A 13589-nucleotide genomic window follows, 5' to 3' on the forward strand; every position below is an offset into this window, starting at 1 on the left:
GGCCACGACAGAAGGAAACGCAATCCCATTGGCAACTCCGAGCATTCCTGGAAACGCAGATTGGAAAGTCCCTGCAGCGAGGAGGCCAATGAGTGTTCAACATGGGGGATCCTCATCCTGAGGGCCGGTCCATGGGCCAGTCCAGCTCAGAAGGGGTTTCCTGGAAAGAGGAGACAGTGACTTGAAAATCTGTCAGTGGTTACGATCACCAACCCATTAAACCCGAGGACAGGGAAAGCCCTGGCGAAGCCTCTCTCCTCCATGGTTGGTCTTGGAGGTGAGGTGCCAGGTGGCTGCTGGACAGTGTGGGAATTGGGCAGTGCGTGGGAGAGGCCCCTTCCTCCCCCTTGGGGTCGCTCAGCTGCCCCCACTTCCTTTTTCTGCCTTCCTGGCCTTTGGTTCTCAGCTTACAAAAGGAAGAAAGGAAGAAAACTTACTTAGCTCTTCAAGAAATTGCCCTGAAAAAAGAGAGAGAGAAATGGGTGACCGGTGGAAGTTGACGGGCCCCCTCCCCACATAGTCCCTGAGGAGCCTGGGGTTGGCCTTGGGGACACAGGGGGGACAAGATCCGGTTCCCTGCATCTTAAGCCCTGGTCCCACCATTTCCCTGTTCGGGGATGACCTGGTGCCCCATTGCTCTGGTCACCCTTGTGGCCCTGTGCACCTGCCAGTCTCCGATGCAGCCAGTTGTAGCAGATGACCAGGGCAAGCAGGGGTCCGAGCACCGGCACCAGCGTGAACAGGGTGATCTTCCAGCAGGGCACCCTCAGGAAGTGCGGGTCTGGGTGGGTCACAGAACAAACGGGATTAACGACTGTGTGTCCCTGGAGCCCCGCCCACCCGCACTCCTTTCATTGTCGGCATTCTCCACCTGGGCTCCAGGAACCCACAGGGGTCTGTAGAGAGCTCAGAGCATTTGTGAACTTGGGGGAGAAAAGCAGTATGTCATCAGCAGTACCTGTGCCTTTATCGCCGGTGGAAACCACAGATGACTTTCATTCCTATTGGGGTTGTTGCTGAATTCTCAAAATGTTTGTCAATGTTTTGAAATTGTAACTTATTAGACCTGCTGCTACATTCTTATTTAAAGCATTTTTGTTATTTAAAGAAACACTCGTTACTATATTACAGATCACATGTTACTAAATGCAAATGTGTTTATATTTTGATATCTGTATTTCAATTCAGTGCTTCTCTTTGCAGTCCTCTGTGTTATGGTTTATGTGTACGTTTAAAAAACGTAAAAAAACATTTTTCTGGAAAAGGGTCCATTAGACTTTGCCAGAATGCTGAGGAGATTCACAGGACAGAAAGAATCTGCATGAATCCTACAAAACAAAGATCTTGGTCCTCCCTGTTTGGGTTGCAAAGGCGTGTCTGTGTGTGCACGTGTGTGTGTGTGTGTGGCCTGCACGCTGATGCGATGCCCTGTATGCTGGGATTGCCCGCTCGCGGCCGGGAAGGCTGCTCAGAGCAGGGCCCTGTGCTTTGCTTGTGGCATCTTCCAATTTCTGCAACGTCCACACAACTACTGTTTGGGCCCTTCTGTTGCGGGCGCTCTCCCGAGGCCCTGGGCAGCCTGCAGTGGACACAAAGGACAGAGACTGTTCTTGAGGGGCCAGCGTTCTGTCAGGCCTTGGTGGCTTCTGTCTCCCGAAGCCGTCAGGTACGGTTGCTTGTTCTGTGCTCTGGAAAGCTCATTTCCACCATGTGAGCTCAGGCGGTGACACATAAGTACCTTGTTCTCCAGTCAGTTCTGTCGCCTCCCCGACTAGACCTCAAGTGTAGGTACGAAAGATCGGCTTACCTCCCCTCTGTAATGTCTGAAAAGGGAAGTGATGTGCAGAAAGTCCCTGCGATTCCTACAGAACGGGTTAGCACGGAAGGCTATTAGCACGTTTGGGACAGAAACGTAACAGAAGAATTTGCTGTCAGCACCAATCCTACATGCAGACAGATGTGACTTACGCAGAGAGAGAAGGAGAGGCAGAGGGCGGACGGGAGGCCGGCCAGGAGCCAGGCCTCTTATCACCCGGGGTGACCCGGGGAATCGGGGCCCCAGCACTTACCGAAAGTCCGGTGGAGATTCTCTGAAAGGGAACACATGAGCCTGTGTTACTTAAAACCGTTTCTAGTGACACAGGGAGGGACTGCCTCCACCCCGGCTGACAGCAGGTTGGGGAAGCCAAGTTGGCGCAATTTAAATGCCACAGCCTTTCCGTGTGAAGGGGGCACCGGGAGGGTATCAGAGAAAATGGCCAAAACCAGAGGGAGGGGTGGCAGATGGAGCGAGACTGAAACTCACCTATCTCTGCCCGAAGTTTTCCTAAAACAGAGAAAGGCAGCATTTTTAGTGCCGGCGCTGGCATTGGACGGGGCCCCTTTCGCCCCTGGCAGCCGGGGGTGGGGGGGGGGGCCCTGGCTTCACTGTCGACCCTCCCCCGGAAGGAAGGTTCTCCATTCCGAGGCCCCTTGGCCCCTCAGGGCTGTCACTTTGTAAATCTAAAGCCACTTCCTGTCTGAATGGGGACGGGAGGAAGGAAACCTTCAGGAGGACTGGTACTTAGAGGCGGGGTCCCAACTGCATGCTTTGCATCACAATATCCCCTGGGGTGGACGGGCGGCTTCCACCCCGGGCTGGTCCTGCTCTGCCACGTGAATGGAGGTCACCGGGTACCCAGGCGAATTCAAGGGGACAGAGGACCCCTTCATTGCTGCTGCCAGCGTGCCCTCCCCAGGGGTGGGATGGGGGACAGGGTCCTGTGTGTTGGCTGCACGGACCCTCGGGGCACAAAGGGACTTCTCGGACAGTGTGGGACGGAGAAGGAGGAGGAAGTGTTTTGAGCACCTAGTACGTGGCGGGTCCTTACTAACCCTCCTCCAGACACAGACCCGTCCAACCCTGCAGCTCAGTCTCCCGGTGTGGTTCGGGTGAGGCCAGCTCTGCCCCCTACAAGGCGGTCAGCCTCAGTAAATACCGAACCTGTCCGGGCCTCAGTGCATCCTCTGTAAAATGGGCCGTCCTACATCGGGCCTACCTCAGAAGGAAATGCAAGGTCCTGTTCCACAAACGAAAGCACCGGGCAAGACGTAAAACTTGTCATCGTGGAGTTTTGAACCCAGAACTCACTCAAAACCACACATCCGTCAACCAAGCTCTAGAGGCCAGCTGGGTTCAGGGAAGGGTCCCAACAGCCCACCGTGCAGCCTGTACCTCTCAGTCTGTGCTGCAGGCAGAGGTAGACGAGGCCCAGCGAGATCTGCAGGAGGAGCACGGGGAGGACAGCCATCAGGACCAGCACCCCGGGGTTGATCCAGTAGAAGGGATCTGAAAGGCAGAACCAGGCTGCACGCCCAACACCAGCACAGCGCCTGCGTGCGTCCAGCGGGCCAGGAACAAGCGTCTCCCGGGGTCAAGGAAGATGGCAGAGCTGAGCTTGGCCTCAAAGGAAAGGCAGGTTTCTTCCAGGAAGGGCTGCTGATTGGCAGGGCTGTTCCCTAGGCCAGTCGCAGAGTTCTGAGAACAAGCTAAGACTCAGGGCCGGGCCTCGAGGCCGCGGGGGTGACACAGAGAAAGGTTAAGAACCCGTCTTGTGGAGTGTTTGAGAAAGTAGCATCCACAGGGTTTATGAGTAGGGATGTGGTAGGACCGTAGGAGGGCCGGCCTCTGGCTCCCACCTACCATTTCCTTCCTGGGATCTTGATCCTTGGGACCCTTTGGGCCGGACTGATCTCAGTGTGCCCGGCTGGGGTCCAGCCCTTTTCTCCTTGCGACCCCCAGATAAAGACCCTGCTGTCAAAGGTAGGGGCTAAGTCACTGCAGGCAGCTGGTCCAGGAGGCTTCTTAGGAACAAAACCCTTGGAGCTGCAGGTTAGGCTGGCGCGTATTGCTACGCTGACCAGAAGGAAGTACCAGTCCGTCTCTCAAAGTTCTCACCAGCAGCCAGCTGCAGTGATTTAGTTAGCAGCTCGTGCTTTGCCCACCTCTGTCCCTTCCCACAGGGTTAGAACCACAGACAGAAGAAAGGGAGTGACACCAGCCTTTCTGAAGTGAAGCAGTAAGGACTCTATGAATGCCTGAAAACTTAAACCGGAATCGGAGTGAACTTCCCTGGTTCACAAGAAGTGCAGGCAGACCACGTGATGAACGGTGTGGGAGACCCCACAGGACACAGGCGAGCGGTGCATCCGTTGGGGTCGGACTCAAACTAAGCAACATGAAAATACGTTTGTGAGGCAGTCGGGGGAATCCGAGCACAGAGTGGGTATTGATGATATTAAGGAATTTTTGTTAATTTTAGAAGATATGATCAGAGTATTGATTTATCTTTCATTCGAGTGATAGTTTCCCCAGGTGAACTCCACCTGCACGTGGGGCTCACGACCCGAGTCACATCACGTGCTGCTCCCCTACTCCATTCTCCTACATTCCCGAGCCGTTAGCCACGGGCTGATAATGCCGCCTAGGAACCGCCTAGGATCCGCCTGGGGAGGGGGGCTGAGTGGGGTCGTGGGAAGCCGGCCGATTCTTGCCGAAAGGTGGTGCGGTCACTGCAGTATTTGTCTGCTTCGTGTGCCCCCGACTTTCAACACTGGAGAGTTCAAAGACAGGGTCAGAGACAAGTAGTAAAACCACCAAAAATGACAAGAAGAAAATAAAGCTGGAAAGAGAGATAAAAGGCTGGAGAAGGAGGGGGTTTCCTTTCAGTCCTAGGTCCTCAGATTCCTGGCTCCCCAGGCGAGGCAGGCGGCCCGCATTTACTTGTAAATCAGTCTTTTTTTAGACTCCGAGGCCTGTGGACTCTGGGCTGGGAGAGGGGGCTGGAATGAGAGGATCAAAGGAAACCTTTCTCCCCCGAGGCGGTTTTGGTTTCTCTCCTTTCCCTTCTTTTTTCTTTCTTTCTTTCTTTCTTTCTTTCTTTCTTGTCTGTCTTTTTCTCTTTCTTTCTCTTCCTTCCCTTTCTTTTTCTTTCTTCTTTCTTTCTCCCTCCCTTCCTTTCTCATCCCCTTCTCTCTCTTTCTTTTCTTCTTTCTCTTCCCTTTCTTTCTCTTCTTTCTTTCTTTTCTTTCCGTCTGTCTTTCTCTCTTTCTTTCTCTTCCTTCCCTTTCTTTCTCTTCTTTCTTCTTTCTTTCTTTCTCCCTCCACCCTCCCTTCCTTTCTCATCCCCTTCTCTCTTTCTTTTCTTTCTTCTTTCTCTTCCTTCCCTTTCTTTCTCTTCTTTCTTCTTTCTTTCTCCCTCCATTCCTTCCTTTCTCACCCCCTTCTCTCTCTTTCTTTCCTTTTCTTTCTTTCTTTCTTTCTTTCTTTCTTTCTTTCTCTTCTTTCCCTTTCTTTCTCTCTCCCTCCCTCCCTTCCTTCCTTTCTCACCCCCATTCTCTCTCTTGTTTTCATCCTTCCTTTCCTGTGGGGGAGGCAGACAAGAGGGGGAAGGATGGAAGGCAGCAGACTCCCCTTCCCTGCAGGTACAACCCCCCCAGTAGACCAGCTGTGTGCACAACAATCTGTGGCTCACAAAGCCATCTTCACATCCCTGCCTCTTCTCCAGAAACAGTGCTTTGTTATCGTGCATACAATGCCACCTCCTGGTCCCGGCACAGCACACAAAAGTAAACGATTGTCTGAAGAGCCGGTGGGGAGGAGGGGAAGGGCCTGAAGCGCGGGCCCTTGAAACATTTTTGTTCTTCAACAGGAAAGCCCCCTCTCTCTCTGCCTCACCCTGTCCACGTCTTCACCAGCCTGTGATAACGCCAGAGAATAAATGCCGAGTCACCCGTCATACAAACAGGGGAGAGGAGGCTCTGAGGAGGGGTCACGCTCAAGGCACGGCCGTCACTTCCTGGGGTCGCGCTCACTTCGTTTGCTTATCCACCTGGACCACGTTTGCCAAGCATGGGGTTTTCAGTGATGTTCCTTGTCTGAGGAAACACCACAAACACATCCACTGAGGGATTCATTCTACTGGGGTTTGGTCATTTTGACTCGTTAGGAATGACGCCTTTGTTTATAACAAATGCAGGAAAACATTCCAAACACTCGGACCAGCTTCCAGATTATTCACAATCCCATTTGGTGGCACGAGATAATCAGAAATGAATTATTTTGGATTTTGCTGCCTCTATTTCTCAGGTTTTTTATTTTGGGTTTTCTTTATCTAAGAAACTTTTCTTTAGGGGCGCCTGGGTGGCTCAGTTGGTTAAACGTCTGACTTCGGCTCAGGTCACGATCTCATGGTTTGTGAGTTCAAGCTCTGCGTCGGGCTCTGTGCCGACAGCTGGTAGCCTGGAGCCTGCTTCGGACTCTGTGTCTCCCTCTCTCTGTGCCCCTCCCCTGCTCACACTCTGTTTCTGTCCCTCTCAAAAATAAACATTAAAAAAAGCTTTCAAAAGGGCCTTTAAAAGACTTTTCTTTAGGGGTGCCTGAGTGGTTTGGTTGGTAAAGCATCCAACTCATGATTTTGGCTCAGGTGGTGAACTCACAGTTTGCGGGATGAAACCCCAGGTTGGGCTCTGTGCTGACAGCACGGATCCTGCTTGGGATTCTCTCTCTTTCTCTCTGCCCCTCGCCAACTTGTGCTGTCTCTGTCTCTCTCAAAATAAATAAATACACTTAAAAAAACTCCTTAAATTTTCTCTCTACATACCCACATACTAGAAGCTCTTTTATTCGGGTGCATAAATATGATCACATGGAAAATTATGGTCTCCCCTTTGCTTGCATCTCACTGTGTTCTCCCTCCTCTCCCCTCATCCCCCAAAGTGAACCACATTCCCTGAACTTTCTTATGGGTTTTCTCTCATATCTTACTGCAATACATCTGTATCTACATCTACACTCAAACCATGAGGTCCTGCGTTTGTTTCCTACATATCGTAGCTTGCTTGTATCATTCAAGCAATGTACATACGTAATGGCCTCAAAGCCAGCCGCGTGGTCCTGAAACAGTATTTTCTTTTCCTTTCTTTCAGGTTTATTCAGTTATTATTTTGAGAGACACAGAGACAGAGCGAGAGGGGGAGGAACAGAAAGAGAGAGAGAGAGAGAGAGAGAGAGAGAGAGAGAGACTCCCAAGCAGGCTCCGTGCTGTCAGCGGAGAGCCAGACTTAGGGCTTGAACTCACAAACCGTGAGATCATGACCTGAGCCCAAGTCAAGAGTCGGACGCATATCCGACTGAGCCTCCCAGGCACGTGATGCCTGTCCCGGGACTGAGGTGCTTGGTTGGGGGATCTCATGTCAGCTGGGAGGAGGACTGGAGTCCCCACCCCGGCGGTCGGAGCACCACTCACCCTCCACTTTGAGCTCCACCGCGGCCTCCTCCTGGTAGGAATGGTCCCGGAAGAAGCAGGTGAAGCCTCCTTCATCTGAGAACCTGACCTTCCGGATCCTGAGGGTCACCTTGCCCTCGCCCATGTTGTCCTTCAGCAGCTCCGTCCGCCCCCGGTACTCGGGGGCCTGCTCGGCGTCCTGATCCCGGCCGTTGCGGTAGAGGTGGACCACCCTGGAGAAGGGGGGCCGGTACCACCCCACCTCCATGCCCGTGGCGTTCTTCCCCGGGTGCGTGCGGCACGGCAGCTCTGCTTCATCCCCCACCAGAGCCCGGATGGGGTGGCCGGGTCCTGTGACCCTGAACTGTCCTGTCCAAGACACCCAAGAGAAGAGAGTGGGTGTCAGAGGGAACCGTGACGCACGGGCCAGTCTCGGGGGCCCCTCTGCAGCACTGAGGGGAGACGCCGGCTTTTACGTGGGATTCTGGAAGCAGGGAGCCGCGACCTACAGAGGAGCCATGAGGGGCCCCGGCCGGGAGGGACGTTCTGGCGTGTGGTCACCCTCCTGCCGGCATGGGCATCACGGACTCTCGAGCCTGGCCTGTGGGTCCCGTCGCGGGCAGTGGCCCAGCACCTTGCGGTTTCCCTCTCAGGAGGGGGGTGGGGAGCCCCCTGTTTGAACCAAACCAAGCCGTCCCCACTCTCCCCTGGAGGGTTTGCCTACCCCCCCCCCCCCCCGCACTGCCTCTCGGTCCTGCGTCCTTGTCCACACCCTGTGCCCGGAGCTGGTTCCACGGCCTCCCTCCAGTCCGTGCCTCAGCCCACGCTCCCAAACCTCTCCCCTTGGAAGGTGTCAGCCAGCCTCCCAGCTGCTGCTTCCTCCACGACACACGCAAGGACTTGGCCAGGGAGAGCAGGACTGGGCCTCCCTGTTGGCGGCTCCCTGAGGTCACACGTCTATCTTCTGTTTCTCTATTTCTGCCAGCACAGGACAGCCGGGCTCCACTGTAAACCCCGGCCAGCGCTCAAATGTGTGCAGGAGGGTTCTCGAGCACGACAACATCATGCCTCTGGACACTGGCAAAGATTTCTCAGGGGACAGGAACTACTGTGTGATATACCTCATCGTGCCTGGACAGCAATCCAGGAGCTGTTACCAGTGTCTGCCCGTTCGGTTCGCAAGAGACCCCAGCTGGAAAGTTGGGTCACAAAGAGGTCAAGGAAGGCCCGAGTGAAGGCCGTGCTGTGGGGTCTGGGGTCTCTTCTGAAGCTGCAGCCGGCCAGCGAGGCTTTCCAGGGAGGGGGCCGGGTCAGCACGGCCGCGCTGGACAACGTGAGGATGACTGAAGGAGGTGAGCCCCGGGAAAGCAGACGTTCTGCTGTTGGTCTCCCTGGATCTCCCCAGAAATAAAGAGAACTCTTACCTGCGTAGCTGAAGGACAGCTGGAGGAGGAGGAGGAGGAGGAGGGAGGGAAGGCTGGGTGGAGGGGAGCTCCACGCGCTTGCCATCTGCACTGTGACTGGGGACAGAGAACCCCTGCAGAGAGGTGTCCCCTTCCTCTGACAGAGCCCGAGGGGAGGACCCGGGCGGCCGGGAGCAGCCCCGGAGTCGCCCCTGCCAGGCACTTACACAAAAGGGCTACTGACCAGGGGACGCCAGGGTCAGCCTTCCCCACCCCCTCCGAGCCGCGGAGCAGAGGCTGCCTGGTACTGGGCCTCCGCCTGCCCCTCCCGCCACAGACGCTTGTCCGCGGCCCAGTGAGGCTCCTGCAAGCCCCCTCTTCCTGGCCAGCAGGGGCAGAGGGTTATCATTGGCTTTTGGAAAAGGAAGGACATTTCTGCTGTCTCATGAGGTCACGGCCAGGCCTCTCTCCCTGCCCTCTCAGCTCCTCTCTCCGACACAAACCCAAGCTCCTGCCTCACTCTCAGGTGTGTGCCCGACCCATTCCCAGAGAATATGTTTTAGAAGGTCATGAACGAGCGCCATGAAGGCGGCCTGAGCTCAGAGAGGCCAATGTGGAAGAAGGAAGTTCGTGGAGGTCGGTGGCCGGCAGTCAGCGTAGCCGCCCAGGACCCGTCCCCCAGGCTTGGCATCATGCTCTGATGGCCTCTGTGCCACTGGGGAAAGGGGAGACGTTGAATGGAAATACACCTTTCTCCTTACCCTCAGAAGCAGCTGCTCACTGAAGGGTGAAACTAGTATCATCACTGATTGGAGAACAAAAACAAGAGGAAAAAAATTAAACTTCCTTACAATTGCAGCCCAGCGACAGACAAGTACTTGAAACAGCCACCTTCCTCTGCAAGCTCAGCGGCCCCCACGTTCCTACTTTGCTGGAGGCAAAAGGCAGCCTTAGCTGGACATCAGCCAACATCCACTTTGACATATAAAATTCCTTTGGGAACCTCCTTTACCTCCACCCCCCTCCCCCAAGGTATATGCCTGCAATCATCCTCCAGGCTTATGGCCGCTGATACACAGCGGGAGGGTCTCAGGACCCAGGTTTCGCTCCACTGTAGTCAGTGACCTAACAGCAGCTAGCCCCTCAAGGCCCTGGGAACCTTGCTCCCAAATTCCTTACAGCCTCACGCTGTCCCTGACCCCCTCCCAACCTGAGGGTATGTAACCTGTCACTCCTCACAACCCCCCAACCGCCCACGGGTCCTGTCCTCGTGCTTTTATGAAACCATCTTCTTTTTTTCTTTCTGGACTGTTCACTCCTCACCCCAACATTTCCACATCAGTCACCAAATTTGAAAAACATATTTGCCAACCTTGAAGCAAGGCTGGCTCACCAAATAAGAAAAAAAGGTCAGGAGGGACAGTTCAAAGCCATGCTGTCCAATACAGTAATCACTAGCCACAAGTGGTCATTCGAATTAAAATGGAATAAAATTTAAAATTCAATTCCCTGATTCACTAGCCTTGTTTCACACATGCAGCTAGTGGCTAACACATCGGACAGCACAAATAGGGACAATTTCCATCATCACAAAAAGTTATATTGGGGGCGCCTGGATGGCTCCGTCGGTTGAGCGTCCGACTTCAGCTCAGGTCACGATCTCGCGGTCCGTGAGTTCGAGCCCCGCGTCGGGCTCTGGGCCGATGGCTCGGAGCCTGGAGCCTGCTTCCGATTCTGTGTCTCCCTCTCTCTCTGCCCCTCCCCCGTTCATGCTCTGTGTCTCTCTGTGTCAAAAATAAATAAACGTTAAAAAAATTTTTTTAAAAAGTTATATTGGGCAGCACCGCTTTCTGGTTTTGTGGGAGGTGAGCCCCAGGAGCTGGGAGAACAGACTGGTTGGGGGTAGGGGAGGCTGGGTCCCTTCCCACTGCAAGGCGGCTGGATTGGGCTGCTCTGGGGCTGGGCGGGGGGGGGGGGGGGGGCGTGAGAGTCCAGGGTTGCAGGGGTGAGTCAGATGGGAAGAGCAGCCTCTGTGCTTGCCCCACTGCCTCCTCAGCGGGGTTCTGCCTTTCTGAAACCAAAGTATCCTGCAACAATGCTCTGCCTCCTGCACATCCAGGAGGGAGAGCTGAGCCCAAGCTCGTTCCCAGGGCGGGGCTTGGGGTCGCGGGGTGCCTGAAATCACCCGCTGTCAAAGCTGGGCGGGAGATCAGGTGGGCTGCAGGGTCTGGAGAGCAGAGAAGCTGGGCCATCGAAGCCCTTTGGAGAACTAACAGCAAACACCACAAAACCCTTACCGAATGCCTCCACGTGGTGGTGCCCTGAGTGGTTTCCATGTGTTAATGCATCCGACCCTTACAACAGTAACACAATGTTAGATTATTATCACTTGTCTTCACAGATGAGGAAATGGAAGCACCCAAGTTAAGTGAGGTGCTCAGGGTCACGCACCTCGGGCTGGCGTCGAGCCGGGTTTTCTTTTCTTTTTTTTTTTTTTTAAACGTTTATTTATTTTTGAGACAGAGAGAGACAGAGCATGAACGGGGGAGGGTCACAGAGAGAGGGAGACACAGAATCTGAAACAGGCTCCAGGCTCTGAGCTGTCAGCACAGAGCCCGACGCGGGGCTTGAACCCATGGACCGTGAGATCATGACCTGAGCCGAAGTCGGACGCTTAACCGACTGAGCCACCCAGGCGCCCCCGAGCCGGGTTTTCTATCCCAAAGCCAGTCACGTCACCTCACTCACCTGCGAGCCCTCGACTACCTGAGGTCCTGGAGCTGGGCAGCTATCCCGTGGACGACGGGGTCTTGGGGCAGAGGTGACCTCAACAAGGGGAGGGGCCACCGGCAGAAAGGAGGCCAGTAGTGTCGCCATTTGCAGAAGTGTGGGTGTGGGGGCATCAGGCCCGTGAGGTGAAGCCGCCCTGTGTTGGTCAGAGCCGGGCATTCCTCTCAGCACTTAACTGTCACCTTCCCTGAGTTTGCGCAGCACACATTATGTGACCTCACAGGCATCCTCGGGTTGTTTTTGTGTGCATCTCTCCGCAGTATTTCCATTCAATCTGCACCTCTCCCCATGTTTGCTAACAGGCCGGGTCCACGGTCACGTGTGCAGGAACACACCCTAAATACAGCATCTGTGTGTGTGAAGCAAGCTGCTGTCTGCAGGCGAAACACGCAGCACTCGATACGTGGATGTCTAGGAACGCCGTGCGCTGTAAAGTCCTCCGGACCACGTGTACAGTATGTAAACATGTATCCTACACGAAGGACCCTAGATGCACTGCTCTGCTCCTTGTGTTTGCTGAGCAATGTGTAATGCCACATTAATACATACCCGAGCTCTCTCGGGTCTTCCAAGTATTAATTCTTGTTTATTTGGTTATTCATAAGCATTTGTTTCAAAATCCAAAGGTACAAAATAACATACCTCGAAAACCTCTCCCCGCCCCCAGCCATCCAGAACCACCTTGTTCCCCTTCCCCACATGCCCAACATGGGGCTTGAACTCACTACCCCAAGATCAAGAGTCCCATGCTCTACCAACTACGGCAGCCAGGTGCTCCATGAATGGTAACAATTTATCTCAGAGATCTTTCCATACAAGTGCCTGAAGAACAAACTCATGCCCTACAGCTACACAGTACTCAATTGCATGGATGTATCAAACTCACCTTTCCCAGAACATTTAGGTTATTTCAGCTTTTTAAGTGTCTATTTTATTGGGTTACAGTAAAATGTATTCAATTAATATAAATGAACAAATATTTCATAGAAAAAACCCTCTGTGTCACGCTTCATATTAGGGTTTCATAATACAAGTTTCAGCAAGACAGACAAGGCTCTTGCTTTCATGTATGTCACATTCCAATCACCCTGAGGCTATATTCTGGTCATATGTCACCTGGGAGCACAAGTCAGTGAGTATCGCGACTCCGTTTTCATTGTGCTCTGACGTATAATTTGGATATTGGTCTGCCAGGGCCAGCGACGTAATGTGAGCGTCCCCACACAAAGTGGAACTCTGAGGCACCTTGTCCAAACACCAGGGAAGGACTCTCCTTTGTTGTGTGGGTTCACCCTTGATGTGTCTTGGTGGCATGTTTTTGTTTTTGTTATTTAACATCACATTCTTTCAGGGAACAGATACTTAGGGGCTGAGGGCAGCCCTTCAGGCGTCCTGAGGCCCCACCTCAGACTTGCCCTGACGGGTGTGCCTGCCTGACCCTTCCTTTCCTCTTTGCCCGGCCCCTCCTGGGAACGCGCAGCACAGAGGGTGTCTCCTGGGGGCCTGGGAGGCTCTCCTGCGGATGCGGGGACAACTGAAGGGCAAGAACAACCTGGAGCCTGGGCTCCGGGCCCCCAGCGCAGTCTCCTCGGACTTCACTTACAAAACACAGATTGAGAGATAAGACTGTTAGGAACTTCAAGGTGATGACACAGAGCAGGAGGAGCCGGAGGGGTCTCCTGCTAAGCACTAAGCACGGGGTGGTGTGAGCGTCCTGGCCATGTGCTCACGGACCTCAGTGCCTTCCGCACGAGTGGAGCCTGTGCGTTTGCCATTTTAATAAACACTGGGAAATTGCACGCAGTGTCTCTGTTGTCCCAGGGTACCCACTGTGTCTCAGCTTCTCCGTCGTCAGTGGGGGCATGACCACGTCCACGCAGGAGCGCTGGGAGTTACGTGCACCTCCCTGTGAACGGCGCTGTGTTCACCCTGCGGCGACCGTCCTTCTGCGACCCTCTAGTGCTGTGAATACCAAGAGGAATTTGACATTTTTTTCCCCACCCTTGTGGCCCAGCTTCCATGGTATTTGTGTTGAAGTTGGTCTGCAGAGTCCCCGGAGACTCGGTGACTGACAGACCCAGGTCTCACTTGGGCCCATGTAACCAGGTGTGTCAGAGGCAGGCTGGGGGCA

General features: G+C 54.1%; 1 protein-coding gene across 1 annotated transcript; it reads right to left on the reverse strand.

Annotated features, from left to right (window-relative positions):
• Window positions 1–13: 13 nt before the first annotated feature.
• Window positions 14–8980, reverse strand: MOG (myelin oligodendrocyte glycoprotein). The gene is made up of 8 exons (XM_049654954.1): window positions 8690–8980; window positions 7287–7634; window positions 3215–3328; window positions 2306–2326; window positions 2070–2090; window positions 665–781; window positions 438–458; window positions 14–160 (listed from the first exon to the last, which is right to left on the reverse strand). The coding sequence occupies exons 1-8, from the start codon at window positions 8772–8774 to the stop codon at window positions 147–149; spliced, it is 741 nt and encodes a 246-aa protein (XP_049510911.1). The 5' UTR covers window positions 8775–8980; the 3' UTR covers window positions 14–146.
• Between the last annotated feature and the right edge of the window lie 4609 nt (window positions 8981–13589).

This window comes from Panthera uncia, assembly GCF_023721935.1.
Source record: "Panthera uncia isolate 11264 chromosome B2 unlocalized genomic scaffold, Puncia_PCG_1.0 HiC_scaffold_25, whole genome shotgun sequence".
Taxonomy (NCBI): Eukaryota; Metazoa; Chordata; class Mammalia; order Carnivora; family Felidae; genus Panthera; species Panthera uncia.

Excerpts from the sequence above, each read along its gene's own strand:
- MOG (XM_049654954.1), bottom strand. The coding sequence starts at position 8,774 with ATGGCAAGCGCGTGGAGCTCCCCTCCACCCAGCCTTCCCTCCCTCCTC. Across the intron at positions 3,329-7,286 it reads GGTGGAGCTCAAAGTGGAGG|ATCCCTTCTACTGGATCAAC; the intron begins GTGAGTGGTGCT and ends TCTGCCTTTCAG. Across the intron at positions 2,327-3,214 it reads CCTGCAGCACAGACTGAGAG|GAAAACTTCGGGCAGAGATA; the intron begins GTACAGGCTGCA and ends TCTCTGTTTTAG.